The sequence below is a fragment of the Piliocolobus tephrosceles genome, chromosome 10, assembly GCF_002776525.5.
Source record: "Piliocolobus tephrosceles isolate RC106 chromosome 10, ASM277652v3, whole genome shotgun sequence".
Taxonomy (NCBI): domain Eukaryota; kingdom Metazoa; phylum Chordata; class Mammalia; order Primates; family Cercopithecidae; genus Piliocolobus; species Piliocolobus tephrosceles.
In genome coordinates this window covers 105,296,342-105,322,393 of record NC_045443.1, presented here as the reverse complement: position 1 = coordinate 105,322,393, position 26,052 = coordinate 105,296,342, and the positions used below count along the sequence as shown (strand labels likewise).

Here is a 26,052-nt window from a genome sequence, read left to right as displayed (position 1 = left end):
TATCCTTTAATCTCTTTAATTCACACATCTGTCCTTTGTATAAAGAGGTGTTTTGGTGAACCCAAGTTGTCACACCAATGACATTCCACAGTATCAACACTAGAATGATTGAAGACACATTCATGAATTATACAGGAATTATCAAAGGTTCAGGAACTGATTATTCTTCTAGCAAATTAGGGTTGAGTCTCATATTATCAAACTAATTTTTAATGCCTACTAAAATTCATGCTTAAGACAATCTACAATTAAAATTGTCCCTTGTTAGGTGGAGAGCAAAGACTTATTCACACTGAATCTCCCATGCCTTGTATAGCACTAGGCACAGAATGGCATTCAGTGTTTTGAGAATGAATGAATGGTCTGCCTCTTGTCTTTGATAACAGCGAATATCATGATAGGAAAACAGGGGCATGTAACTTTTACTTACCAAACTCTATGAGTTGCATTGAGCATATTTCTCAATCACGAGCATTAATTTGAGAACAGTTAGGAAGGAAAGTGGAGTCTGTCGGGCACTTGCCTCTGTTGGTGGCCTCCTGTGCAATCTTAGCCAAATGACAACCTTTCCAGGCCTAGGTTTACCTTAATATTACAGGATTTTACACTTTAAAAATTCTATAAATTACTACTTATTTACAAACCTAGATTAACTGTGACAGATTACGGTATATTTAAGGAATTACTTTTTAAAAATCCTTTTTATTACTCTCTTTTTTTAAGAAATGCAACAAGAGCCTTACAAACCATCCATTGTGAAGCGCAAGCACAAAGACCGGCTCTGTTTGTGGTGCCACCACAGTTGCAGAAAGGAATGTCAGGCAGTCAGAAATGAATTGTGTTTCAGTCATTCTGTATGGTTGCTGCCACACATGGAACATTTTTAGACCAACTTTTCACAATTTCCAGTTAAGGTAAACAGGAAATTAGATGATCTTCATTAAGACTCCATGGGTGTGTCTGAGCTCCTGCTGCCAAAAGGGCCACTAATAGATGAATTTCTTGCACTCCCGAGAACAAGCCTCTCTCGTCTTCCAAATGCTTCATTTACTAAAATACAAACAAACAGTTAAACTAACAGATCAGGAAATTAAGTCAGAATATACAAAGACACTAAAATGCAGACTTGAGCAATGAGGTTCTCTATTCTGGGGCAGAAATTTTATGAAAATATACTTAGTACTTTATAAATGGTAAAGTGAGTAACCAACTCAGAAGTCCAAGTTAATGTTCTGAATGAAGTGAATTATTTTTTTAAACGGTCCAATTTATTTTTGTACTTTACTTTCTTTGCCATGTCCTGGATTTGTCTGATCCACCTTGGTAACAGATGTCCCATTCCTTGTAAGTGACTCTCTCCTAGCCTTATTCTACTTCTGATTGCTTCCTACTTTTTCTTTCACTTTTCTCTGATCATAACCAGGACAGAACTTTTTGAACTTAGGACTTACATCAGAGTAACCCAGAGAAGAATCTCAGGACCCTTGTTTTGCATGGGAGGGAGGATGCAGGAATCACATAGTGGGGATATATATATATTATCTCTGTGTTTATAGAATGCACCAGACTACCTCAAAGTAATAAATAAGCAGCCAGGATCCCCTAAAGGGAGAAGAGTGGCCTCTTCCAGAAAGTTGGATTTTGTAGAATTTTATAGTTGAGCAAAGGATGAATTTATTGACATTGGTAACTGTGGGGAAGAGGGCTATTTGTTGAGACCATGCTATATTTCTTTCCAGCTTTCCCCAAATATCTTTCAATTTTAAGACATGTATTTGTTAAATGACGTACACTTAAAGTGTGAAGACAAACTTATTTGTGAATATGAGCATGACCAATTACATCTGATCTTGTCTCTTTCCTAAGAAGACTACACTAGTTTTGCTATCTTCCTGATGTAGTCAGGTCACACATTCTGCACTTGGTCTTAGCCAAAATGCTGAGAAACAATTCGAGTCACACATTCTGTGTCGGTCCTTATAGAACTCATTCAGAAAAAGGAGAGGCCAGCATGATGGCTCACACCTGTAATCCCAGCTACACAGAAGGCGGAGGACCAAGGATCGCTTGAGGTCAGGAGTTTGAGACCAGCCTGCGCAACATAGTGAGACCCTGTCTTTTTTTTTTTTTTTTTTAAAGGGGCGGGGGGAGGTGTGCAGAGAACTAAAAATCCTTACCTGAAGAGACTGTGCTTATATCCCAGACCCGAAGCCCTTCTTTTTGACCTCCAAAGGCATAAATAAATGGCAAATCAGGGCAACATGAAGAACAGAAGAGAACTCCCTAGAGAGAGAACAGGAAGATGGTGATTTCAATCTCTTCAGAGAGCCCTAATATCTAGATCTTCACTCTTGTTTCTAAGAACCTATGGTTACTCAAAACCAACTTACGAGTATCACTTTCAAGCCTACTGCACAGGTAGCTCAGAGTCAAGTCAGAAGGGCTATTACAACAATATGAAGCCAGACAAGCAGAGCACGCTGGTTCTTCCACGATGGTATATGCATGTTCTGACCACCCAGGCTGCTCATCTTCATTATCACTCTGTCTCCTAATAAACCTAACGTGTCATGTATTTCCAGAAACTTTAGCTCTCCTTTTAAACAATGACAATGATGCCAGTTTAAATCATTTTTAAACTTTAATATTTTTTTACATTTTTATTAATAGGTAATACATATTTGTTACAGAAAATATGAACAAGAAAAATATATGAAAATCTCTCAGGGAGATAACCAGTTTATGTTCTGGGATATAATCTACTAGAGTTAAATGGAAGCATTTAGGCAATTATGCATTTAAAAATAAGCATGAGATGGTACTACAAAAACTGCTTCTGTAACCTGTTTTTCCATTATATTTACATATATTTATTTATTCATACACAATTTTGAACAGCTGTGCAGTGTTATTATGTCTGCAGTCTAACTTATATAACTCTGGTTGGCATACAGTAGATGCTCAGTGTTTCTTGAGTGAATCTGGTTATTTCTAAATTTTTCCTACTATACAGTAATTCATTTCAGTGTAGTCAAAACTAGTTATGCAAAGAGATAAAGATACATAAACTGACCCTAATAGCTACAGTGCCCTGAGGTTCAAGATTTCTTGGGATGGTCTTGATTTCAGGGTGAAAAAAAAAAGCGGCCATTTCACTTGTGTCCTAGAAAAGCCTCTCCCCAGCGTCCTTGGTCTTCCCAAGCAACTGTTAATCAGGTGAGTTGGAAAAGAACCAGTCACTGAATTCCCCACTAAGTGTTCTAAGTCATAAAATCCCACCAAATTTGACTAAACTCAAAATTCACTTCCCCAACACATCCATATTAGTTAATGCAATGGTTCCAACAGAAAAACATGCAACACAAGTTCCGAAGAAAGACAAGGTCAGAAACAGAATAAATAAAAAACAGATACCCAGGGAGATTCTTACCATTTTCATGTCCCTAGAATGAACTAGACTTGGCCTATCTCCTAAGATGTCCCAGATCTTCACGTATTTGTCAGCTGAAGCAGTCACGAGACAGCCCTTGATTTGACTGCTAAGATCAAGACCTAAGGGAAGATTAGTTCAGACACACTCACTCTGAAATACAGATTTACTTCATCATAAGTTAATAAAAATGAAAGAAGCATTACTCTTGCTCACCAGAGATTTCATCATTGTGTGCATTAAGTGTAAAAATTGGCTTATCTGAACGTGCATCCAAATTATACACAAAGCCGTCATCTGTACTGGCCTAGAAAGAGTAAAAGATGGGCAAGGTCATGCTACGTCACAAAATCTAACAATGGGTAAAAAGTCTAAGTCATAGTGAAAATCAGCTATATGACTTACTGGTGGAGCTTATGAAAAATTAACATGGACAGAAGTCATTTACTTTTGGACGACCTCAGTTTGCACTCACATGGGCTAATTCAGTTGACATGTCTACTGGATATGAGTATGAAGCTGTGGTGAGTGGTCTGGAATGGGGCTAGAGAGCCAGAAGCAAAGAGGCCATAGTTACGTCCACGTGAACAGAGGCCTGGTGAGCATGGCTACTCAAGTTGTAGGCTGAGGAGGCATCCACAGAAGTGGGTCAGAGAGGGAAGAAGGGACAAGGAAGAGTGTCAAGGAACCGAGGCATGACCAACAGTCTAACTGACCAGTGTGGCAGCAGAGAAATTCAATCAGATAAGGAACTTAGGACTGAAAGGCAGATTAGAGTGGGTTGTTACACTGTCAAGAAAGGAAGAAGAAATGAAGGAATGAAGAGACAGACACAGAGTTGTAAATGGGAGACAGAAACCTGAGCCTGTATACAGGTCAAGGGCAACAGCCAGTACAAGAAAAAAGGATAAAGAAAGGACGGCTGAGGCAGTCTGAAGGCTGGGCCAGGGAAGAGAAGGCTTGGCTCTTATTTGAGATGAGAGGGAAGCAGGTGAACCATTTTATCTACTTTAACCTCCCACTTCCCTAAATATTTGGGATTTTAGTATCTATGACCATTTGTTAGCAAATAATCTCTAAGTTTCTGTGCCTGAAGAGTGAGAGCCGAAGTACAACACAACATTCAAGTACAACTGGAACTTCATTCCTGATCATTGTAAAATGAGTCTGGCTTCAGGCTGCCTGGCTAGGAACAGCATGCACCTCTACTAAATGGTGCAGAATTGAGATTAAGTATCTCAGAATCATTACTTCAGGAACCTTATTAAAACTGTCCACATCTTTTGAGAAAGCTGTTTTTAAAAAACTCTTTCCCACCTTTGCAACACACTACATATTTACTTTAGGAAAACTGGGCAACAGATTTAACTAATCTTCCCTCTGGATGAAAGCTGGGCTCTTCTTTTTACATATACTGCAATGTCAGTGGAATCTTTGGATGCTATGTGGAAAATCATCGTCCTCCTTAGATAATAAGGGTATTTAGAGAGAGGTCTTATACTTTTTTTCCTATTTGGGAGATAGTGCTATAAATTAAACAGGTTAGCATTCTCATCACTACAGCTCCATTTAAGCATGAGGATTTAAATAAAAGAATATCTTTTTGGACTGATTTAGCCATTAAAAAAACAAAAAATACTAACTATGCTTAGTATTTCAAACAACACTACAATAAAATGATCAAAATCATTAAATAAAACATGGCACACTTTGGAATGGCCGGCAACCAGCAAAATCATTTACATGTTCACTACTTTTAAAATAAGAGCCATTCTCTTATTAAAAAAACAAAACAACAACCTTATGCTTTCAACCCTAAACCCAAATACTTCATTCTGTTAAAACAGAAAAGGCTTTTCAGATAATTCTCTCTACTATGGAATTTAAAAAGTCATTAGTAACCTAGAAAAGCAAAACAATAACATGCATACTCTTACCAAAAAATGACAAGGTGAAAAGTGATTCCAAGTCACTCTCTCTATCTGCCCACTGAATCGCCACATTCGATGGCTTTCATCTGGACTTCGGCAGTCATACAAAGCCACTGACCTAGACACATTCAGGCAAAGTTAGGGTTTTAAGAGTTCAATTCACCTATATGTTTCATTTATAATGAAATAGTAATAAAATAGCACTGTGAAATCAAGATTCATTTAAAGCCTGTTTTAAGGTTCTAAATAAAGTAGAAAGAAAATGAGCTGAGTTTCAGTAATTGATGGATTCTGATCTTAACACCTGAAGGCACTGATGACTCTAATGTTACAGTGATTTTGACCTTCTCCAGGTCAAATCTTCCACTCGCAAGAATCCTCTCTATGTCCAAAAGCCCAGGACGATTTCTAATTTCCCCTTCTCTGGTTGAGCTCAGAGCCGGGTTACTCATGTCTTAGGCACACTTACTCTCCACAAGCAGGTTACTGTGTTGGGGGAAGCTAAGGATGCACTTTTGTAATTCTGCATGAATCACAAGAAATGTAAACATACCACGCTTCAAGAGGGTAAGAAATGAAAATAAAGACTGCAAAGCTGGTTTTGGCTTCTACTATCTGTTTCTCCCACCCATAGACCCAATCTGTAAAAAGGAGCACTGATATGAGGTAGAAACCCCATAGTTGACCAGTGGCCCCAATTCTTCACATCTCTCTATATCCATGGCCTCTGTCATGTGACATGGGAATTCTTCCCATAAAGGCAAAGTACAGCCTCTAAAAGCCAAAGAAGTTCCTAGTTCCTACAGTTATATTATTATGACAGAACCATGTTCCCTTGTAGCCTGAAAGGACCAGAGTTAAAAGGAAAGATAAGTAGTGCAAATAATTTAAACACAAAGGTGGCCTCAGGGATACATTCTGCCTGGGTATCAAGTGATACTTTTAAAATGACTTCTAGAGGATAAAAACAGAGCAGCAATCATTCCTGCTGTGCTTTCTTACTTATCATACGAGCCAGAAATCAGAGTCTGTGCTTCAAATGGATGAAACTGCAGTGTCTGGACCTAAAGGGAGGAAACATAAATGCAGAGATCTCTGTTTGTTTGCTTTTCGTAAAATTACCTAACATGTGGTAAGAATCTATTTGACAGTATTTCTATAAATGCTTCCCTTTGAAATAAACAAAAGAAACATAAATGTACTACATAATCAAAGGGAAAACCATGCTCCCATATAAAGACCGGGCACTTAAAGAAAATGTAGTTTCCCCAAACTGTTTGGCAGAATACTTAGGTCCCTCAAATGTTACAAGATACTCAGAAAAAAAAGGGAAGTAGTCAAACCCATTTGGTGAATTCCCCATGCTCCAGAAGTCCCAAAACAATGTGCATTAGATCCCTGGGGAATAATGCAGTAATGGGTGTTAATTCTTTAATATCATTGTGACTGACAGCCCTCATCCTTTTTTAGGAGCCTCTATAAATATGTTACAGGGCACTAAAGTAACCATAACTTTCTGTACCCATTTTTTCATCTCTAAGATGGGCATTATACCTACCACACAGGGCTTTGTGAAAATCCTAAGAGATAACAGGTGAAAGCATGCTGCAAGCCAGGTAAAATTATTTTCAAAGCCATATATAAATGTTTGAGATTATTTTTAGCCAATATTTGTGTCCGATTTTTAAGAACCGCTGTGATCAACTAAATCACCATACCTTGTCTGTGTGTACAGCGAGGCTAGCTGCTGGTTTCCCCAAGGACATATCCCACAGAATTACAGTGTTGTCCGCTGATGCACTTGCTAAAACATTTCTGAGAAAGGGAAGAATCCAATCAGGTAATCTTTTAAAAGTCAGGAGCATTAAATATGAGAAAAAGATTGCATTTACAATAGCATCAGAAAGATAAAATACTTAGGAATAAATTTAACAAAAGAAAGACTTACATAATGAAAACTACTGAAGATTATGAAAAGAAACAAGAGTATCTAAAGAAGTGGAAAGACACCCCATGTTCATGTAATAGAAGACTTAATAGTGTTAATACGGAAATACTACATCTACAGATGGAGCTATAAACTGATCTACAGATACAACCAATCTCTTTCAAAATCCCTGATGACTTTTTCTTTCTTTCTTTTTCCATAAAGTGACAAGCTGATTCACAGCCAGGCACAGTGGCTCACACCTGTAATCCCAGCACTTTGGGAGGCTGAGGCATGTGGATCACTTGAGGTCAGGAGTTCAAGACCAGCCTGGCCAACATGGTGAAACCCCTTCTCTAAAAATACAAAAAATTAGCTAGGCATGGTGCGCACACCTGTAATCCAAGTTACTCAGGAGTCTGAGGCAGGAGAATAGCTTGAACCCAAAAAGCAGAGGTCCCAGTGAACCGAGATCATGTCACTGGACTCCAGCCTGAGCGACAGAGTGAGACTCTGTCTCAAAACAAAACAAGATGTACTACTATTAGTATTAGACTAATAATAATAAAACAAAAGTGACAAGCTGATTCCTAAAATGCAAGGAACCTAGAATAGCTAAAATAGTACTGAAAAAAAAGAACAAAGTTGGCAAGCTCATACTTCCTGGCATCAAAACTTACTGAAAATCTACAGCAATCACAACAATGTGCTACTGGCATAAGGACATACAGATTAATGGACTAAAACTAACAGTCCAGAAATAAACATTTATAGTCACTGGTTTTTGACAAGGGTACTCAGGTAATTAAATGTTCAATGGGGAAAAAAGTCTTATCAACAAATGGGGCTGGGCACAGTGGCTCATGCCTATCATCCCAGCACTTTGCGAGGCAGAGGCAGGCAGATCACTTGAGGTCTGGAGTTTGAGACAAGCCTGGCCTACATGGTGAAACCCTGTCTCTATTAAAAATACAAAAATTAGCCAGGCATGGTGGCATGCACCCGTAATCCCAGCTACTCAGGAGGCTGAGGCAGGAGAATCACTTGAACCCTGGAGGTGGGGGGCGTGCAGTGAGCTGAGATCACACCACTGCACTCCAGCCTGGGTGACAGAGTAAGACCCTGTCTCAAACAAAACAAAACAAAAACAAATGGTTCAGGGACAAATGAATCATCTTCATGAAAAAGAATGAAGTTGGACCCCTACCTCACACCATACACACACAAAAAAACTCAAAATGGATCATGGACTTCAATGTAAAAGCTAATACTAGAAAACTCTCAGAAGGAAACATACATGTAAACCTTCATGACCCTGATTTAGGCAATGGTTTCTTAGATACAACATCAAAAGCATGAACAACAAAATAAATACACACCATCACATGAAAAACCCGTGCTGCAAATGATAGCACCAAGAAAGTGAAAAAACAACCCACAGAAGAAAATATTTGCAAATCATGTATTTGGTAGGAGTTAATATTCAGAATATCTGAGAACTCCAAAAATTCAACATCAAACACAAAAAACAGGCAAAGGGAGGCCAGGCTTGGTGGCTCATGCCCATTATCCCAGCACTTTGGGAGGCTGAGGTGGGAGGATCACCTGAGCCCCAGGAAGTCAAGACTACAGTGAGCAATGATTGTGCCACTGCACTCCAGCCTGGGTAACAGAGTGAGACCTCTGTCTCAAAAAAAGTAAGCAAACAACTTGAAAAACATTTCTCCCAAAGAAGATACACAAATGGCCAATAAGTGCAAAACAAAGATGCTCAACATCACTAATCGTTAAGAAAAGCAGATTAGGCCAGGTGTGGTGGCAGCCCCTGAACTCCCAGTGAGTTGGGAGGATGAGGCGGGGGGATTGCTTGAGCCCAAGAGTTTGAGACCACCCTTAGCAACATAGTTAGACCACCATCTTAAAAAAAAAGGGGGGGAATGCAAATTAAAACCGCAGTGAGATACGACTTCACACCCATTAGGATTGCTATTACGAAAAACAGAAAATAACAAATGTTGGAGATGCTAGAGCCCCTGTGTGCATTGTTGGTGAAAATGTAAAATGGTGCAGCTACTATGGAAAACAGTATGGTGGCTCCTCAGAAAATTAAAAATAGAATCACCATAATATCCAGTAATAACACTTCTGGGTACATACCCAAAATAATTGAAAGCAAGTACTTGAATATTTGTACACCCACATTCACAGCAGCATTATTCACAGTATCCAAAAGGCAGAAGCAGCAATCCAGGTGACCACACATAAATGAACGGGTAACATACCTTACATACAATGGAATGTTATTTAGCCTTAAAAAGGAAGGAAACTCTGACACTTATTAGAACATGACTGAACCTGAAGACATTAAGTCAAATAAGCCAGTTGCAAAGAAGTAAGTCTGTATGATTCCATTCATATGAGGTGCTTAGTCAAATTAATGGAGACAGAAAGTGGAGTGGTGGTTGCCAGGGCTGGGGGTTGGGGAAATGGGGAGTCAGTGTTTAAAGGGCAGAGCTGCAGTGTGGAAAGATGAAAATGTTCTGGAGATGCATTGTGGTGATGGTTGCACAACTCTGTGAATGTACTGAAAGCCACTGGACTGCACACTTAAAAATGGTAAAAGTGGTGATATGATTTGGCTATGTCCCCACCCAAATCTCATCTTGAATTGTAGCTCCCATAATTCCCACGTATTGTGGGAGGGACAAGGTGGAAGGTAATTGAATCATGGGGACAGGTCTTTCCTGTGATGTTCTCGTGATAGTGAATGGGTCTCATGAGATCTGACGGTTTTATAAAGGAGTTCTCTGCACGTGCCCTTTCTCCTGCCTGCCACTATGTCAGACATGACTTTGTTCCTCATTTGCTTTCCGCCATGACTGTGAGGCCTCCCCAGCCATATGGAACTGAATCAGTTAAACCTCTTTCCTTTACAAATTACCCAGCCTTGAGTATGTCTATATTAGCAGCATGAAAAGACTAATACAAGTGTTAACTTTTATGTTATATGTATTTTGCCATAATTTAAAGAAAAAAGAATAAAAGAGTATATGGTGAGATGTGAAAACAAAGAAAAATGTCTCCTGGGAAGACACACAATCCTATTGCACCATGGGCACTGCCAAACACCCTGTTTTTTCCCAGTGGTGGTGGAGAGAGGGCACTTGGTCACCAAACATGTAATGAGCACCCACAGTGATGAGCTGGCAGGTGACCTGGAGGGTGCAAAGAAACAGATGGCAGAGCTCCTGCCTGCAAGCAGAGCATCCTACAAGAAAGGAAGATAGACAGACACAAAAGTCCATGGCACAAATAAAGAGATGAGTGTAGGCATGAGGTAAGATCACAATGGCTACAGTCTTTTACAGTCATTCAAATGTTATATCTTTTTACCTGATTAGCTTATTCCATGAAAGGTCAAGGACAGCATCGGTATGCCCTTCTGCTGAGGAACTCTGTAATAATTGTTTTAATTATTTTTTGTATTAAAGTACCCCCGTAATAAAACTGAATATATTAATTTGCAAGATTCTTTAAACCTTAAGATTGTTTTGTTTTGAGATGGAGTCTCGCTCTGTTGTCCTGGCTAGAGTGCAGTTACATGATCTCAGCTCACTGCAACCTCCACCTCCTGGGTTCAAGCAATTTTCCTGCCTTAGCCTCTTAAGTAGCTGGGATTACAGGCACACGCCCCCATGCCCAGCTAATTTTTGTATTTTTTGTGGAGATGGGGTTTTGCCACATTGGCCAGGGTGGTCTGGAACTCCTGACCTCATGATCCACTCTCAGCCTCCCAAAGTGTTGGGAGTGTGAGCTACTGCACCCGACCTATTGTTTTGATATTATATAAACTTTTGAAGACTAAAAGAAAGAAAACCTTGTCTCCCTGTTAGAGACTCATGATAAATTTCATTACAGGGGCTGGGCATGGCGGCCCACACTGTAATCCCAGGACCTTGGGAAGCTAATGTGGGAACATCGCTTCAGGCCAGGAGTTCAAGACCAGCCCAGCCAACATAGCAAAACTCTGCCTTTACAAAAAAGTCAAAACTTAGCCAGGCATGGCAGCATGAGCCTATAGTCTCAGCTACTTGGGAAGCTGAGGTAGGAGAATAGGAGGATCTCTTGAGCCCAGGAGTTTGAGGCTGCAGTGAATCATAATTGTGCCACTGCACTCCAGTCTTGGGAGACAGAGCAAGACCTTACCTCTTAAAAAAAAAAAGAAAGAAAAAAATTTCTTTACAGGGAACAAGGAAGAAACTATAGTAATTTACTTTTTTAGAGACAAAATATCGCTCTATCACCCAGGTTGGAGTGTAGTGGCACACGATCATGGCTCACTGCAGCCTCGACCTCCTGGGCTCGAGCACTCCTCCCACCTAGGCCTCCCAAAGTGCTGGGACTATAGGCATGAGCTACTATGACTGGCCTAGCAGTTCTTTTTTTGCCTTGAGACAGTCTCGCTCTGTCACCCAGGCTGGAGTGCAGTGGTGCGATCTAAGCTCACTGCAACCTCTGCCTCCCAGGTTCAAGTGATTCTCCTGCCTCAGCCTCCCCAGTAGCTGGGATTACAGGCACACACCACCACACCCAGCTAATTTTTGTATTTTTAGTAGAGACAGAGTTTCACCATGTTGGCCAGGCTGGTCTCGAACTCCTGACCTCAGGTGATCCACCCACCTCAGCCTCCTAAAGTGCTGGGATTACAGGTGTGAGCCATGTGCGTGGCCCAGCCTAGCAGTTCTTAATCTAGGTACTGTAATTATACAAATATCATTATGGCTCCCAACCCTCATAAAACCTAACAGTTTTAAAAGTTGCAGGAGTTAATACATGGATAATTAGAATTCAACACAATAACAGAATTTTTTTTTTTTACAGATTAGTGTATCTGTATAAATAGCTACTGTATTTGGAGGAGGCTCATAATCCGAGAGTCCTTCATCTATGGTAGCTATTCATATTAATATACTAGCTTTGAACTAGTTTTGTGTAAGAAAGAACAACATGACAATGGAGGTTTTATGCAATCAGAAATAAGTTTTCTTTGGATGGGCTTTTCAAAACTAAAAATTACAATAATTTCATAACTACCTATCCCATCTCACCAAGAATACCTGATTGAAAAAGTGTATGTTCTTACCCTTCACCCCTACTCCCGAGTAAACTTATCTCTGACATTAGAGTTTAAATATTTATTAACTTCTTTACCTTCTTTCCTTTCTTTTTCTTCTTTTTTGAAAGTTTACTTCCGAGTGTGAAGACTGGCTCTAAAGAGTCCACTATATCAAGGTCCCACACTTCAATAACAGGGGTCATGTTTCCTACAGCAATGTAATTTCCTATGGGAGGAAACGATGCGTGTATGATTACACAAAAAAAGACATACAGAACTTCTAATCAAATACATTACACTGTAGATCAACTGAAAAATGCTTTAGAGCAGTGCTTCTCAAACTTATATGCATATGCAGCATCTGAATATTACAAATGCAGATTGTATTTCAGGTGGTTCTGGGTGGGCAGTTCTAACTAGTTCACAGGTGATAACCATGCTGTGCTGCTGCTGGTCTTTGGGCCACAATTTGAGTAAGAAAGGCTCAATCTCTTGGCCCCAGTGTTTTCACTTACATAATGAGAATAACCCTCCTCCCTTCCTCCTTCATGGGGTGCTGCGGGGATGAAGATCAGATCAGATCATGAATTGTGAACAAGGTTTGCAAACAAGATGTAAGAGAGTATAATCAGTGTTTACCTTTATTAAAAAGTACGGACCGGGGCAACTAATAGTGTGCAGATGTGGTTACAAAGACTAACATGAGAACCTAATTACTTGTGACAAGCCTCTTCATTTTGGTTTTCCCTTATGTTTTCTAAAACAAGTTATGCCACTGAAATCTAGCTGGTAACATCTCACACATCAGGCCATTTATACAGAGTCTGTATGGGACCTTTACAGTTCTACGGTCCAAAAGGCTTCAGGTCCCGTCCTTCAGCCTGTAGTAGAGCAGCTACCTCCTTACCTGTCTGAAGTCTGGGGATTTATGGACCCCAAACAATAAAGTGATGGTGTGTTAAGAACTCTAACTTCATAAAATAACAGTAACTTCAGAAAATATCAGCAACAATTCTGAAAACATTCAAGAGAATACATAATTTATGGAGCTAGGAGAAAATACGTAAGACTGGAAATCACTGAACAACCTTAAGTTTTCTAATTACCAGTAGAATCATCTGGGCTAGGATCAAAATTCAGCCATTCCACACTCAGAGGATATGCAGACAAGAGTATATCATGGTGTACATAAAAAGAGTCTTCTTCTTGATTATAAACTGAAAAGATTGGGAAAAGAGATTTTAATGCATCAGAACAAGTCATCAAAAATCACATCCCACTCAAAAAAACAAATTCTATTAAATGTATGTGAGCCATTATAAAGAGATTCTAGGCTGGGCACGGTGGCTGACGCCTGAAATCCCAATACTTTGGGAGGCCAAGGTGGGCAGATCACTTGAGGTCAGGAGTTCGAGACCAGTCTGGCCAACATGATGAAACCCCCGTCTCTACTTAAAATACAAAATTAGCAAAAATTAGCAAAATTAGCAAAAATTTAAGTCTACTGAAAATACAAAAATTAGCTAGGTGTGGTGGTACGCACCTGTAGTCCCAGCTACTAGGGAGGCTGAGGCAGGAGAACAGCTTGAACCCAGGAGGTGGAGGTTGCAGTGAGCTGAGATCACACCACTGCACTCCAGCCTGGGCAACAGAGTGAGACTCCATCTCAAAAAAAAAAAAAAAAAAAAGATTCCAATATCATGACTAAGCAAAAATTCTGCATGTCTAATACAGTCCCATCTTGTGGCATACCCCACAGGAGAAAATGAACACTGACATCTGATACTCCACCTGCATCCTTGTCAGATAAATGGTCCTGTCTTCTAGGTCATTCACAGAAAACAAATGTTCGTAAGGTCGCCACAAGAAGTACTTATTTTATCTTTTAATGGTCTAGCTGCTTATAACCCAAAAAGAACAAAAAATAGCACGGGAGAGAAATAACTCATATTTGGAAATGTAAATGCCTATCAAAAATTACTGTTCTTTAATATTTTTAAAAAAGGTTTATGAAGATGAACAATAGAAACAAAGCTCCCGATAACATCCTTTTGGAATATGGCGACTAACAGCTCCTTAACATTCACAGCTGTAATGTTAAGCAGCAAAAACACTGTAAAATCAACGACTAAGAAGTCTTTTTAAAATCTGAAACACTGATAAAACAGAACCCACTAATCAGAACCTCCCCATATGCTTTTTATTAAGAAAGAGGTAAATATGTAATAAGTTAAGGATTTTTTTTTTTAATTCCTCAGATCGCTGCTTCTGGAATCAATCCTGGGATTAGCAGATTTGTGTAATGTTCTATCACATCCCTATGATGAGAATTCACGTTCAAAATCATTAGACTGTGGTCCTACAAAAACCTCAACCATGTTCGATATACTCAGCTTACATTTTACATAAAATTGGTAATAATACTTTAAAACACTCTTAACCACGTGAGATCAATATTTGGATCAGTTTTAGAATATAAATTTGAAGTTATTCTTACACAGACATACTGGGAAATTTAGAAATTCCTTCCAAACCCAAATAATAAAGTATATCTATAATAACCTAACTTAGAAGGAAATGGAAATATAACAGCTTTAACTTCTTTCTCAGCTCCTCTTTGATCCTGAGTTCAAAGGAATGACTATAAGTTCTCAGATAGGAATGAATAAAAAAATCAATGATGACAAAAAAAACTGTAATAGGGTCTCAATTTTTTGAAATTAGAATTGGTCTTAAAAGCAAAGTAAACAAATGGTTTTCATTTGAAATATGTAAAAGTTCAAAGATACCAAGAGTTAGAAAGAATAACTTCACATTAAATTGCCTGCTATGCATAAATAGATCACAATGAGCCATGGGAATAAAATGGGCCTAATCTACAGGCTTCCCACGGACAGCCTTAAAGATTCTGAAGAGTTATAGAAATCCAAGCTAAACAATGGACGCTGTGATGAAGCAACCTAGAAGATGCCGATAAACATTAGGCCTAAGGGTTTTATTTTTTCAAGCTGTGCAACTGTGTTTCCTGTAACAAAAGGACTTATCAGCCTAATAATCTCTTTGAATCTTCAAAGTTTCAAGACGATCTGAAGACTGCTGGGGGAGGACAGTATCAGGCAAGGATGGACTTGTCTGAGGATATGAGCACAGTGGAAGGGGCATGAAAAACAAAAGGGAGAATCTGTAGGCAGAGTGCTTCAGACATTGTGGAAGTCCACTTTTAGCATATAAAAAACAGATTTTACATTAAAAATACCAAAGTGAGGCAAGCCATTCAATTAATATTAAATCAAAAATAGCAACATTTAAAAATATGATTTAAAAATTCCTATTTTCATGCCTACTTCTGATTACTGCAAAGCTTTCGCTTCTGGCTTTGGTACAAATATTCCTTGAAGTGGGAAAGGTGATCAAGATGTTTTGGTTCCAAAAAAGAAATGTGGCCCTTTGTGTTGAATAATTATGAAGAAAATAAAATGTTTTGCAAAGGGGAAATATCTGAAATAACTATTTAAAAAACATGAGAAAAACCTGTCTATCCAGTATAATCCACATAAAGAAAAAGTAGCCAGAAAATAAATTAGGAGTAAATATCCAAGGTGGCAAGTTATTAACTCAGAGGAATAGTATTATGCATTTTTATCTCCCTAAGAGATGGGGTCTTTCTTTGTCACCCAGGCTGGAGTACACTGGCGCAAACACAGAATCATAGCTCACTGTAGCCTAGAACTCAAGGGCTCAAGCGATCCTCCCGCCTTAGCCTCCCAAAATGCTGGGATTACAAGTGTGAGGCACCGCACCCGGCCTTCTATTTTCATATATAGTTTTACTTCCAGGTTTTTTATAGTGGGAGTAGGAGATGAGTGAAAAACAGGCAATCCTATTTGAATAAAAGATTAAAAACCTCTATGAGGCCAGGTGTGGTGGCTCATACCTGTAATACAGCACCTAGCACTTTGGGAGGTCAAAGCAGGATTGCTTGAGCCCAGTTCAGAGCAGCCTGGGCAACACAGTGAGACTCTGTTTATATATGAAAACAAAAAAAGACACCCCTATGAAAAATTTCCAGGGGACTTATTTCCATAGAAAATTCAGATACCAAAGTGATGTACTGGACTACACATGTCCAGAACAATAACCAAGAAATTGGCCACCTGTGTAAAAGTTAACTATGTAACCAACTTAAACAAGATACAATAGGATCTGGCACCTAAAAATGAAACAGTAACTAATTCACTTATTATTTTACCATCACTTAGAAAATCTTTTAGTTAGGGATTTGTCACTTACCATGCACCTCTAAATTGCACTGGTCCTGTTCAGCTCGGCCACAAACTATGAGATTATCACTAGGCTTGATCAAGAAATCTTCACGTTCATATTGTTCCTAAGTGAAAGGAAAAACATGTCATTGGCTAGAAGCACAGAGCCAGTAAGGTTTTTCAAACACTTAAGAGCATAGTTAGAAAAACAATGTAAATATTTACTGTATCTTTCAGAGTAACGTAAGGATCTTGATCATTACTCCCATAGACTGTAAGACCCAAGAGAGATTCACCAAGAGTCTCAGCATCTGTAAGAAAAATTGACACACTAAAATAATAAAATTGTCATCTTGACAAAAACATTTTTTCTATGACATCCATTCTTGGACTTACATGCAACCATCTATTTTATAACTATGGATCATCTAGAGTTGGGAACGGAAACTACGTAAGAAGAAGCAGGAATTTAAAAGCCATTTGTATTTGACCTTTGGAATGGATTTCAGACAGTCTTGGAATTCACAATCTTCCATTGAAAGAATTGTATTAGGGAATTAGACCCTTTTAGAAAATATGAGAACTCTCTTGAGATTCTCTACTAGCTCCCTGCATTCATGACTGAAGGTGCTAAAGAGAGGCAGCCTTGAGGACCTGCAAATAAAATGACCCTAAAACACTGAAATCAACACAATAAATAAGGGTTGCCTGGTCAAATAAAATTGAGAAATGACTAGTTTCAAAAAAATTAACCAGGTTACTCTACTGCACATGTTCTGATATGCTAATATACCTTATAAGCATATGAAAAATGAAATACTGTATGCTCTTTCCACTAAACTTACTTGAAAATGAAATTGTTCTTTTATGGCACATCTACAATGGTAACAAAGGATAACTCAGGAAAAGGAAGATACACTGAATTGTTAGAGGAAGCCACTTTGAGGAGGCAGGATTGATAGGTCTTAAACATGTGATAAGCAACAGAGAAAGCAATTTCTGCTACATGAGAAAGAGATGATTCTGAATGCCATCTCTCCAGGCTGGGTTAGCTCTTTGTTTCTCTGTATATCCATGGCACTCTGTCCCTAACAAGGTTGGAGCCCATAACCCAGAGTCCAGTGGAAAAAACTATCCTCTACTGGACTGTATCTACAGAAAAGATGCAGTGAAAAGAATGAAGGCTTTAGAGCCAGAGAGTGGTCAAAACTTAGCACCATCTTTAACCAGCTGTGTGCCACCGGTAAATGGAGGTAATGATTCCTTTCTAAGTACTGTGGATAATGAAAAATGAAGTTAATAGTAATCCATAGGACAGATGGCCAAGGGAACAAGGAAAAATGAGGAATGAACATCTAGATGGAAAAATGGATAAATGACAATTCAATTCAGATGGAGTGAAGAAATCAGGGTTACTTCTTGTCTGAAGGAAAAGAGGTACACCACCAATAAGAAGACGGAAACTAGAGGTATCAATTCTGGAAGGATGATGCAAAACTCCCAGCTACCTCTGCAATCCCTTTCTTTCATGTCCTCCTCCTCATTCCTAGTGCCCCAAGCCAGGCCCTCATTGCTTCTGGCCTAATTTATCTTAAGTTTCTGCTCCTCTAAGAGATTCCCCTATCTCCCAACCTGTTCTCCACTGCTGCCAGAGTTAACTTCCTAAAGTGCATGTTCAATTATCATGTGTTCCATGTTCAAAAACCTTTAATGATTTCCTCCCGCACAGAGAACACACAGATTGCTAAGCCTGGTATTCTAAGTTTACTGGGACCCAGTAAGTCTTTTTTCCAGACTTCCCAGCAACTCCCCATCCACCTTCTCTGTGCTTCACTCATGCAGATCAACCTGCCGAGCATTTCCCCTTCTTTGGGTCTTTTTCCAGGCTGTTACCATTACACACATCAGGTCAAGCTCAACACTGCTCTGGCACTAAAGGCTTCCTATAGTTTGTCACATTCCACTAAATTTTCCTCTTACTTGGCTCAGTTCTACCTCCACAATGTTATCTACAGGGCTCAAACATGCCCCGCCTGGGGCATTCAGGCCAAGACAGCTAATTGACTTTGGTCAATCCCATCTCCACCCAGAACCTACTTCCTCATTTCTCATTGCATGTCCGTTGTTTACTGATCTTCCTGTGCCCAACACAGACCATGTCTCATGTCCTATTCTTCACGCACTCCAACCACACTGCTCTTCCAGACACCCTACAGATTGGGTATCTGGAAGTGCTCACCATCAACCCATACGTGTCTGATTTTTTTAAAATGTTCTATTACAGAAATTTTGAAAAATGAACATTAGTAGAGAGGGCATCATGAACCTTGTATTACCTTGCTTTAACAATTAACACTATTTCCTCAATGTCATTTTCGACCCTTCCTCTCCCCATCTCTGGAGTTTTTCAGGCCAAGGCGGGCAGATCATGAGGTCAGGAGATTGAGACCATCCTGGCTAACATGGTGAAACCCGTCTCTACTAAAAATACAAAAATTAGTTGGGTGTGGTGGTGTGTGCCTGTAATCCCAGCACTCGGGAGGCTAAGGCAGGAGAATCGCTTGAACTAGGGATTGGGAGGCTGCAGTGAGCCGAGATCACGCCACAGCACTCCAGCCTGGGCAACAGAGCAAGATTCTGTCTCTCTCACACACAAAAAGTCTATTATTTTACTCAGCATTTCAATGACACTGTAACAGATACGGATATTTTTAAGTGTCTGATTATAATTGCTGTAAGACTCTGTAAAACTTTTTAAATTATTTAGACATGGTGTCTTGCTGTCGTCCAGGATGGAGTGCAGTGTGATCTTAGTTGACTGCAGCCTTGAACTCCTGGGCTTGAGCGATCCTGCTGCCTTAGCCTCCCAAGTAGCTGGGATTACAGACATGAGCCACCATGCTCCGCTCTGCTATGACTTTCTTATGTAGTATTTTAACCACCAATTTAACAGGTAGTTGCAATTTAACAGGTAGTTGTGATTTTACTTTGTCACAGATAACATTTGTATTAAGAGTTAATTTTTGTTTCAGATCATCTATATTTTGATTTTATAATTTCGAAGTAGCTGATTCTAGCTATCAGGAGTCCAGGAGTCCCTTCAGCTCCCAAATATGCAGATTAACTGGGAATTACAAGTTAAATAAATAACTTATTTAACCTGCTCAGTGTGCCAAATGCCTATTTCTCAAACCCCAAGATTAGGGGTTAGTGCCACTTAGGGTAGCACATTCCAAAAGAAACAAAGCGAGCTTACCCAGCTTTTGTCAGACCGTTTTCCATTTATCTTTATACTTACTTCCCTCAGAAGAGCAATATACATAGTTGTCATCTCAGCTCACTTTATTCCCCCCCAAGGCTTTCTATACAAACTTCTAATTCTAATCTGTCTCCTGCTCTATTTCCTTTTTCTCTTCCCACCCATGATTTTCTTTTTCTTTTTGAGATGGAGTCTCACTGTGTTACTCAGGCTGGAGTGCAGTGGTGTGATCTTAGCTTACTGCAGCCTCCGCCTCCCAGATTCAAGCGACACTCCTGCCTCAGCCTCCTGAGTAGCTGGGATTACAGGGGCCTGCCACCACGCCTGACTAATTTTTGTACTTTTAGTAGAGACAGGGTTTCGCCACGCTGGCCAGGTTGGTCATGAACTCCTGACCTCAAGTGATCCACCCGTCTTGGCCTCCCAAAGTGCCGGGATTATAGGGGTGAGTCACCGCACCTGGTCTCTTTTTCTAATTATCTCCAAAAACAGCATCTCAAAATGCACACAGTAGTCCCCCCTTATTCACGGGGATACATTCCAAAACACTTAGTGGTGGTCTAAAACCACAGATAGTATACAAACCTTATATACATTGTTTTTCCTATACATACCTAGGAATCAAATAATTTTAATAATATACTGTAATAAAAGTTATATGAAAGTCATCTCTCTCAAAAAACTGTACTTTACTCACCTATTTTCAGACTGCAGTTGACTGTGGCTAACTGAAACCAAAGAAAGCAAAACCGTGGATAAGAGGGCACTACTGTATTCTGAGAAAACCGACTGCAGTTGAGGAAAAGGTATATGGATATAAGTTCAAGCACACCATAGCATTGTAACTACATACAAAAACTCACAAGTGGGTTACAAATGATTAAACCTGATATATGCAATAAAATATACCGGACTTTTTTTTTAGATCCTAGATTTGTATCTTAGATTATTGAGTTAATCTTCTAAACTAGTTTAGGAATCATGCTGTCTGCCCAAGTCTTCAACCAGATTATCTTACTGATATCAAGAACAATAAAATCTAAGAGTAAAGCTTTGGAACACCACAAACATGATCCAACATATTAAGCTTATAATTACAAACCAGTAGAAGTGGATACACTCTAACCTGGGTCATCTTCCTCATCATATTTATCTAGGTCGTACTCAGCCAGCTCATCCTCATCGAGCGTCCTGTCGTCCTCTGGGTCACCATCCTCCAGGGGCTCTCTTGGGCGTGCCTGGGTGCGTGCACTCTGCATGCCATCTTCTGAAGGACTGCCTGTCTCCTCTTCATCACTGCCACCACCTTCTTCTCTATGAGCACAGAAAGAAAAAGAGAATCACCCAAATGGCACCTTCCAATAACAAGACCACCTGGTCATCATTTAAGATGCAGATTTCATCTGGTCCTAAACTTAACTGCAATTTCTCCTTTGCCTCAGCAATGAGACGTTTTACTTCTTCTTTACTCAGCTCTACCTGTAAGAGAGGAAAGATTTCATTACAATATGTGTAAGGAAATCATCAGAATTCTTTGAATTAAAAAGTAGTTTGCAAACAAATGTAAAACGTAACGTCAAGCAATGTCATCAAGATAAGAATCAAACATCCAGACTCTGCATTAAAAAAATACAGATTTCATAGATCCTTACAATTAAGATCCCTCCCCACCTGAAACTTCAAAATTCATGCTCATTCTACTCTACTTCTCAGTCTTAAAACCCCAAAGACTGGTTTTGGTAAAGTGGCTCTGAGGTACTCGTCTGGTTTTCTTCCAGCTATCTCTGACTCTATCTAGGGCACCTCCCTCTCTTCCCTGGGGGCATTGCTTAACAAACCACCCTTAAATTAGTCCTCTGTTTTCTGTTTTTTGTTTTTGTTTTTTTTTTGAGACAGAGTGTCACTGTGTCACCCAGGCTGGAGTACAATGGCGCTATCTCGGCTCACTGCAACCTCTGCCTCCCAGGTTCAAGCAATTCTCCTGCCTCAGCCTCCTGAGTAGCTGGAATTACCGGCGTGTGCCACCATGCACGGCTAATTTTTGTATTTTTAGTAGAGACAGGGGTCTCACCATGTTGGTCAGGCTGGTCTCGAACCCCTCACCGCGTGATCCACCCACCTCAGCCTCCCAAAGTGCTGGGATTACAGGCGTGAGCCACCGCGCCTGGCCTATTCCTCTGTTCTTTTCCCTGTTATCACTGCCACACAGTCACTCATCAGGCTCATGTCCTTGCAAAGCTCATTCATTCTCAAGACTGAAACCACCACCTCTGATTATTCCAAACTTTCTTCTCTCTAATCTTATATTCCATTTCCATTTCTCCAACTGCCTACAAGACTTCCCACCTGAATATCCTTTATCCTAATATTACCAGGTTCAAAGCTGAATTCAATCTCTCTACTTCACTGAATCAATGCTTCAGTACCTTTTAAAAACACCCCTTTCACGGCTGAGTGCAGTGCCTCACGCCTGTAATCCCGGCACTTTGGAAGGCTGAGGTGGGAGTATTCCTTGAGCCCAGGAGTTTGAGACCAGCCTGGGCAACACTGGGAGATCCCCATCTCTACAAAAAATTAAAAAATTAGTCAGGCATGGTGGTACACGCCTGTAGTCACTTCAAGAGACTGAGGTGGTTGGATTACTTGGGACCCAGGAGGTTGAGGCTGCAGTGAGCCATGACTGCACCACTGCACTCCAGCCTGGGTTTTAGGGCAAGACTCTGTATCAGAAACAAAAACACCCCTATTACAACTAAACTGTAAGCTCTCTGAAGACAGAAACTGGCTTGCCATTGTATATCTCAGCACGTAGTTCAGTGCCTGGCCAACAGTGGTGATGCTTAATGACTGACGAATAAATCAATCACCTAGTTTCCACTACAATGCCTCTAGTAATATGGACATCCTCTTGAGAATTCCATTGTGGGATAGCTCCAGAAATTAGTTGCTTGATTAAAAGATGCTTATTTGTCCAGTTTCTTTTATTTATTTTTAATTTTTTTTTGAGAGGGAGTCTTGCTCTGTTGCCCAGGCTGGAGTGCAGTGGTGTGATCTTGGCTCACTGCAGCCTCCACCTCCCGGGTTCAAGTGAATCTCCCACCTCAGCCTCCCGTGTAGCTGAGATTACAGGCGTGCACCACCATGCCCGGCTAATTTTTGTATTTTAGTAGAGATGGGGTTTCACCATGTTGGCCAGGCTGGTCTGGAACTCCTGACCTCAAGTGATCCACCTGCCTCAGCCTTCCAAAGTGCTGGGATTACAGGCGTGAGCCACCACGCCCGGCTTTAATTTTAATTTTTAAGAGATGTGGCACAGCCACCGCTCTCTGCAGCTATGAACTCCTGGGCTCATGCGATCCTCCCACCTCAGCTTCCTGAATGACTGGGATTACGGGCACGAGTCACCGCAACTAGCTTGTCCAATTTCTCTTAATTGGTCCAAGTTTTCCGTTCTGGGATTTCATAAAATAAATGCAACCTCTTTTTCCTATAAACTCTTCAAATATTGGTTCCCAGACTTGTCTGTACATTAGAATCACCTAGGGAATCTTAAATAATTTAGGCTACACTCCAGGCTAATTACAACACAATATTTGGGAGTGGGACATAAACATTAGTATTTTTTTAACCTCCCCAAGTGTGAGATTGTCAATGTGTAGATTCACTTGGAAATCACTGTCTTCAAGTATTTGAAAGGCTATGTCTCTTTTTAATAACTGTTTCCTCCAACAATTTTTTGTGAGATAATTTTCTGTCCCTATTCTATAAATATACACCGAGTGCCTACCATCAACCAAACCCTGGAGAAACAGTGGTAAATAAAACACAGTCCGTGCCCAGGTGGAATTTACAACTACTGGGACTACTCCCAACCCTCATTCCTGTTAACTCCATGTCCAAGCCAATCATATTCCTATCACCATCATTATTATCTTGGTCAATTACATTCAAATCAACCCCTTTTACTGTTTGGTTGCACTTACTCCCACTGACAAATGTGCACATGTCGACTCCATACACGCAGGGACTTTTTCTGTTTTGTTTATGCCTATCCCAGGACCCTGAACAATGCCTGGCCTACAGAAAGCACTTAGTATCCAGGAATGAGTGAATTAAGTAATCTTCACCTCTGCTACAGTCTTAGTCTTCAACTCCTGTAGGTTTTTCACGTGTTACATTTACCGCTCATCCTCACTGCCGCCATCAAGGTCTCACCTGGATTACTGCACCAAATTCCCAATTCATCTCCCAGCCTCATGACATCTTAGTCTCCACACCTGTTTTTCTACACCACACTCATCCTCACTCCTTCAGACACGGAACACAGGAGTGGAAAGTGGAGTTTTCATGCTCTCTTCCCACTTACGCTTGAAAATGCATTTGGGTGCTAGTGAAGCTGTGGTGTGGTCAAAAAGCCTTTTGGGGTATTACCCACCAAAACAGCAGCCTACCCCTTTCCGGCCTGCTAAGTCCACGTGCTTGCGAATTTGGGGATGGGGCTGGGCTTGAGGGTGGGAACAGTGAGGAGGCGCGGCCCCTGACTCCCCAGGCTCAGGAGAACCAGACTCTCTGAACCGCAGCTCTAATCGCGACAATCGGGGCAAAGCCGCCCTCACCCCAGCCAGTCGCACCAGCCAACGCCCCAAGTTCTGGGTCCACGTTCCCCTAGTCGGGCGGACTCGCAGTGCCGTAAAGACGCTGCTCCCCTTGTCTCCCAGCGACCAGGCCTCACCTTGTCTGGTGTCTCTTTGGCCACGCCGCAGCGGACCCAGGCCACGCACGTCACCTGACGGCTGCGGTTCATGATCCTTAGGTCAAGGGCGTGTCAGGCTAGAAACCCGGCCGCAGCCGGCGGGACCACTGCCGCGCTGCGGCCACACGCTCGGGGCGCCGCACTGGGCCACTGCCAGGGCAGAGCGCATGCGCGGGCTCCTACTCGGGCAACGTTGGCGCTCGTTTTGTCGTCATTTTGAGGCGCCGAATGGGAAATGGCAGGAGACAGAATGGAAGCGGAAGCAGCCAGACGAGGAATCCACGTGGGCTGGGCTGGGCTGGGCTGGGCTGGGCTGGGCTGGGCTGTGTTGAGTATCGAGAAAAGGCTTTTCAGTACCGCATGTGACGATGCCTGCGGGCTTTGTAAAGGCCAAGAAAATATTTGGGACTGTAGGGGTCAGTCAGAAGCAAAGTTCCACCAGTCTTTATTTTGCTTGCAGTTCCGTAGACTTCAAGCTGACAAATGGCAGAGGTTTGTGGTTTGCGTTTTTTTAAAGCTTTCTCCAAAATGAATTTGTCGTTTCACGGAGGTCCCACCATTACGTTCCTAAATGTTACTTTCTCACCTTAAAACATTGGTCACCAATTATATACTAAGTATGCGGTATTGATTTAGTATTGGCAAACACAAAGTGCTTGCTTATGTTGAAGTCGCTGTTTTGAGTGCGGTATATCCACGTGATTACTTACCCCTTTGTGGGAGGTCCTATTTCCCTTTTACACCTGGGAAAACAGGGAAAACAGCGATCCTTCCCAAGGTCACACTGCTAGTAAGTGGTGCAGCTGGGATATGAACCCAGGCAGTGTGACTCCCTTGTGTTTATGTTACGCTTCTCAGCTAAGATCAGTCATCAGTTAGAACTTGTGAGTGGCTGGATGACTGTAGAATGGAAAATCTCAAACTAGCATCCCAGAAAAAGCTGGGTTTTGATCTCTTTTTCTTGGCTATGTGGCACTGTACTGGTCATTTACCCTCAATGCATCTACCTCTGAGAGAGGCAAGCAAAAGAAACAGGAAGGTGGCTGCTATGGGGAAACAGTGGCAAGGATAAACTGGCAGTACACATGATCTTCCCCAGTCGCATTGTCAAACGGGGGGTGGCTACATGTGGGCTCTATTCGGGGACCTTTTTGCAACACATTTATCTTTATATACAATATTTTACTTGGTTCTCACAACACTTTGTTTTAAAGATGAAGTTACAATCCCCAATAGTCAAATACTTTCCTACTCATCACACACACAGGAGCTGATACAACTACCAGTTCTGTCACCAGCTCTACTCAGCCTAGTGCCCTTGGCAATCTCCCAGCCTGAGGAGAGATCGTCCCAGGAGTAAATTGCTCATTGTTT

General features: G+C 40.9%; 1 protein-coding gene and 1 long non-coding RNA gene across 4 annotated transcripts; one reads left to right on the top strand and one right to left on the bottom strand.

Moving 5' to 3' along the window:
* On the bottom strand, positions 1–24,892 carry PWP1 (PWP1 homolog, endonuclein). 3 transcript variants are annotated; one of them, XM_023195936.2, is made up of 15 exons: positions 24,658–24,892; positions 21,346–21,404; positions 21,052–21,239; positions 16,892–16,977; positions 16,695–16,791; positions 13,511–13,621; positions 12,500–12,630; positions 10,682–10,743; positions 7,080–7,176; positions 6,364–6,425; positions 5,368–5,479; positions 3,647–3,737; positions 3,431–3,552; positions 2,178–2,283; positions 1–1,050 (listed from the first exon to the last, which is right to left on the bottom strand). In XM_023195936.2, exons 1-15 carry the CDS (start codon positions 24,727–24,729, stop codon positions 941–943), a joined length of 1,506 nt encoding a protein of 501 aa, XP_023051704.1. In that variant the 5' UTR covers positions 24,730–24,892; the 3' UTR covers positions 1–940. The 3 variants fall into 3 exon arrangements, with proteins under 3 accessions (XP_023051704.1, XP_023051739.1, XP_023051828.1); XM_023195971.2 differs by having other exon boundaries at positions 21,349–21,404; XM_023196060.2 differs by lacking the exons at positions 21,346–21,404; positions 24,658–24,892 and adding an exon at positions 20,623–20,653 and having other exon boundaries at positions 21,052–21,142.
* Positions 931–20,834, top strand: LOC116418963. Its single transcript, XR_004229183.1, has 3 exons — positions 931–2,104; positions 3,130–3,216; positions 20,633–20,834. It is a non-coding gene; the product is annotated as an uncharacterized LOC116418963 (long non-coding RNA).
* Positions 24,893–26,052: the final 1,160 nt, after the last annotated feature.

Coding starts and splice junctions, on each gene's coding strand:
- PWP1 (XM_023195936.2), bottom strand. CDS start 24,729: ATGAACCGCAGCCGTCAGGTGACGTGCGTGGCCTGGGTCCGCTGCGGC. Junction 16,978..21,051: donor TGATGAGGAAGATGACCCAG/GTTAGAGTGTAT, acceptor TTTTTCTTACAG/ATGCTGAGACTCTTGGTGAA. Junction 13,622..16,694: donor GTGCAATTTAGAGGTGCATG/GTAAGTGACAAA, acceptor CAATCTTTTCAG/TTTATAATCAAGAAGAAGAC.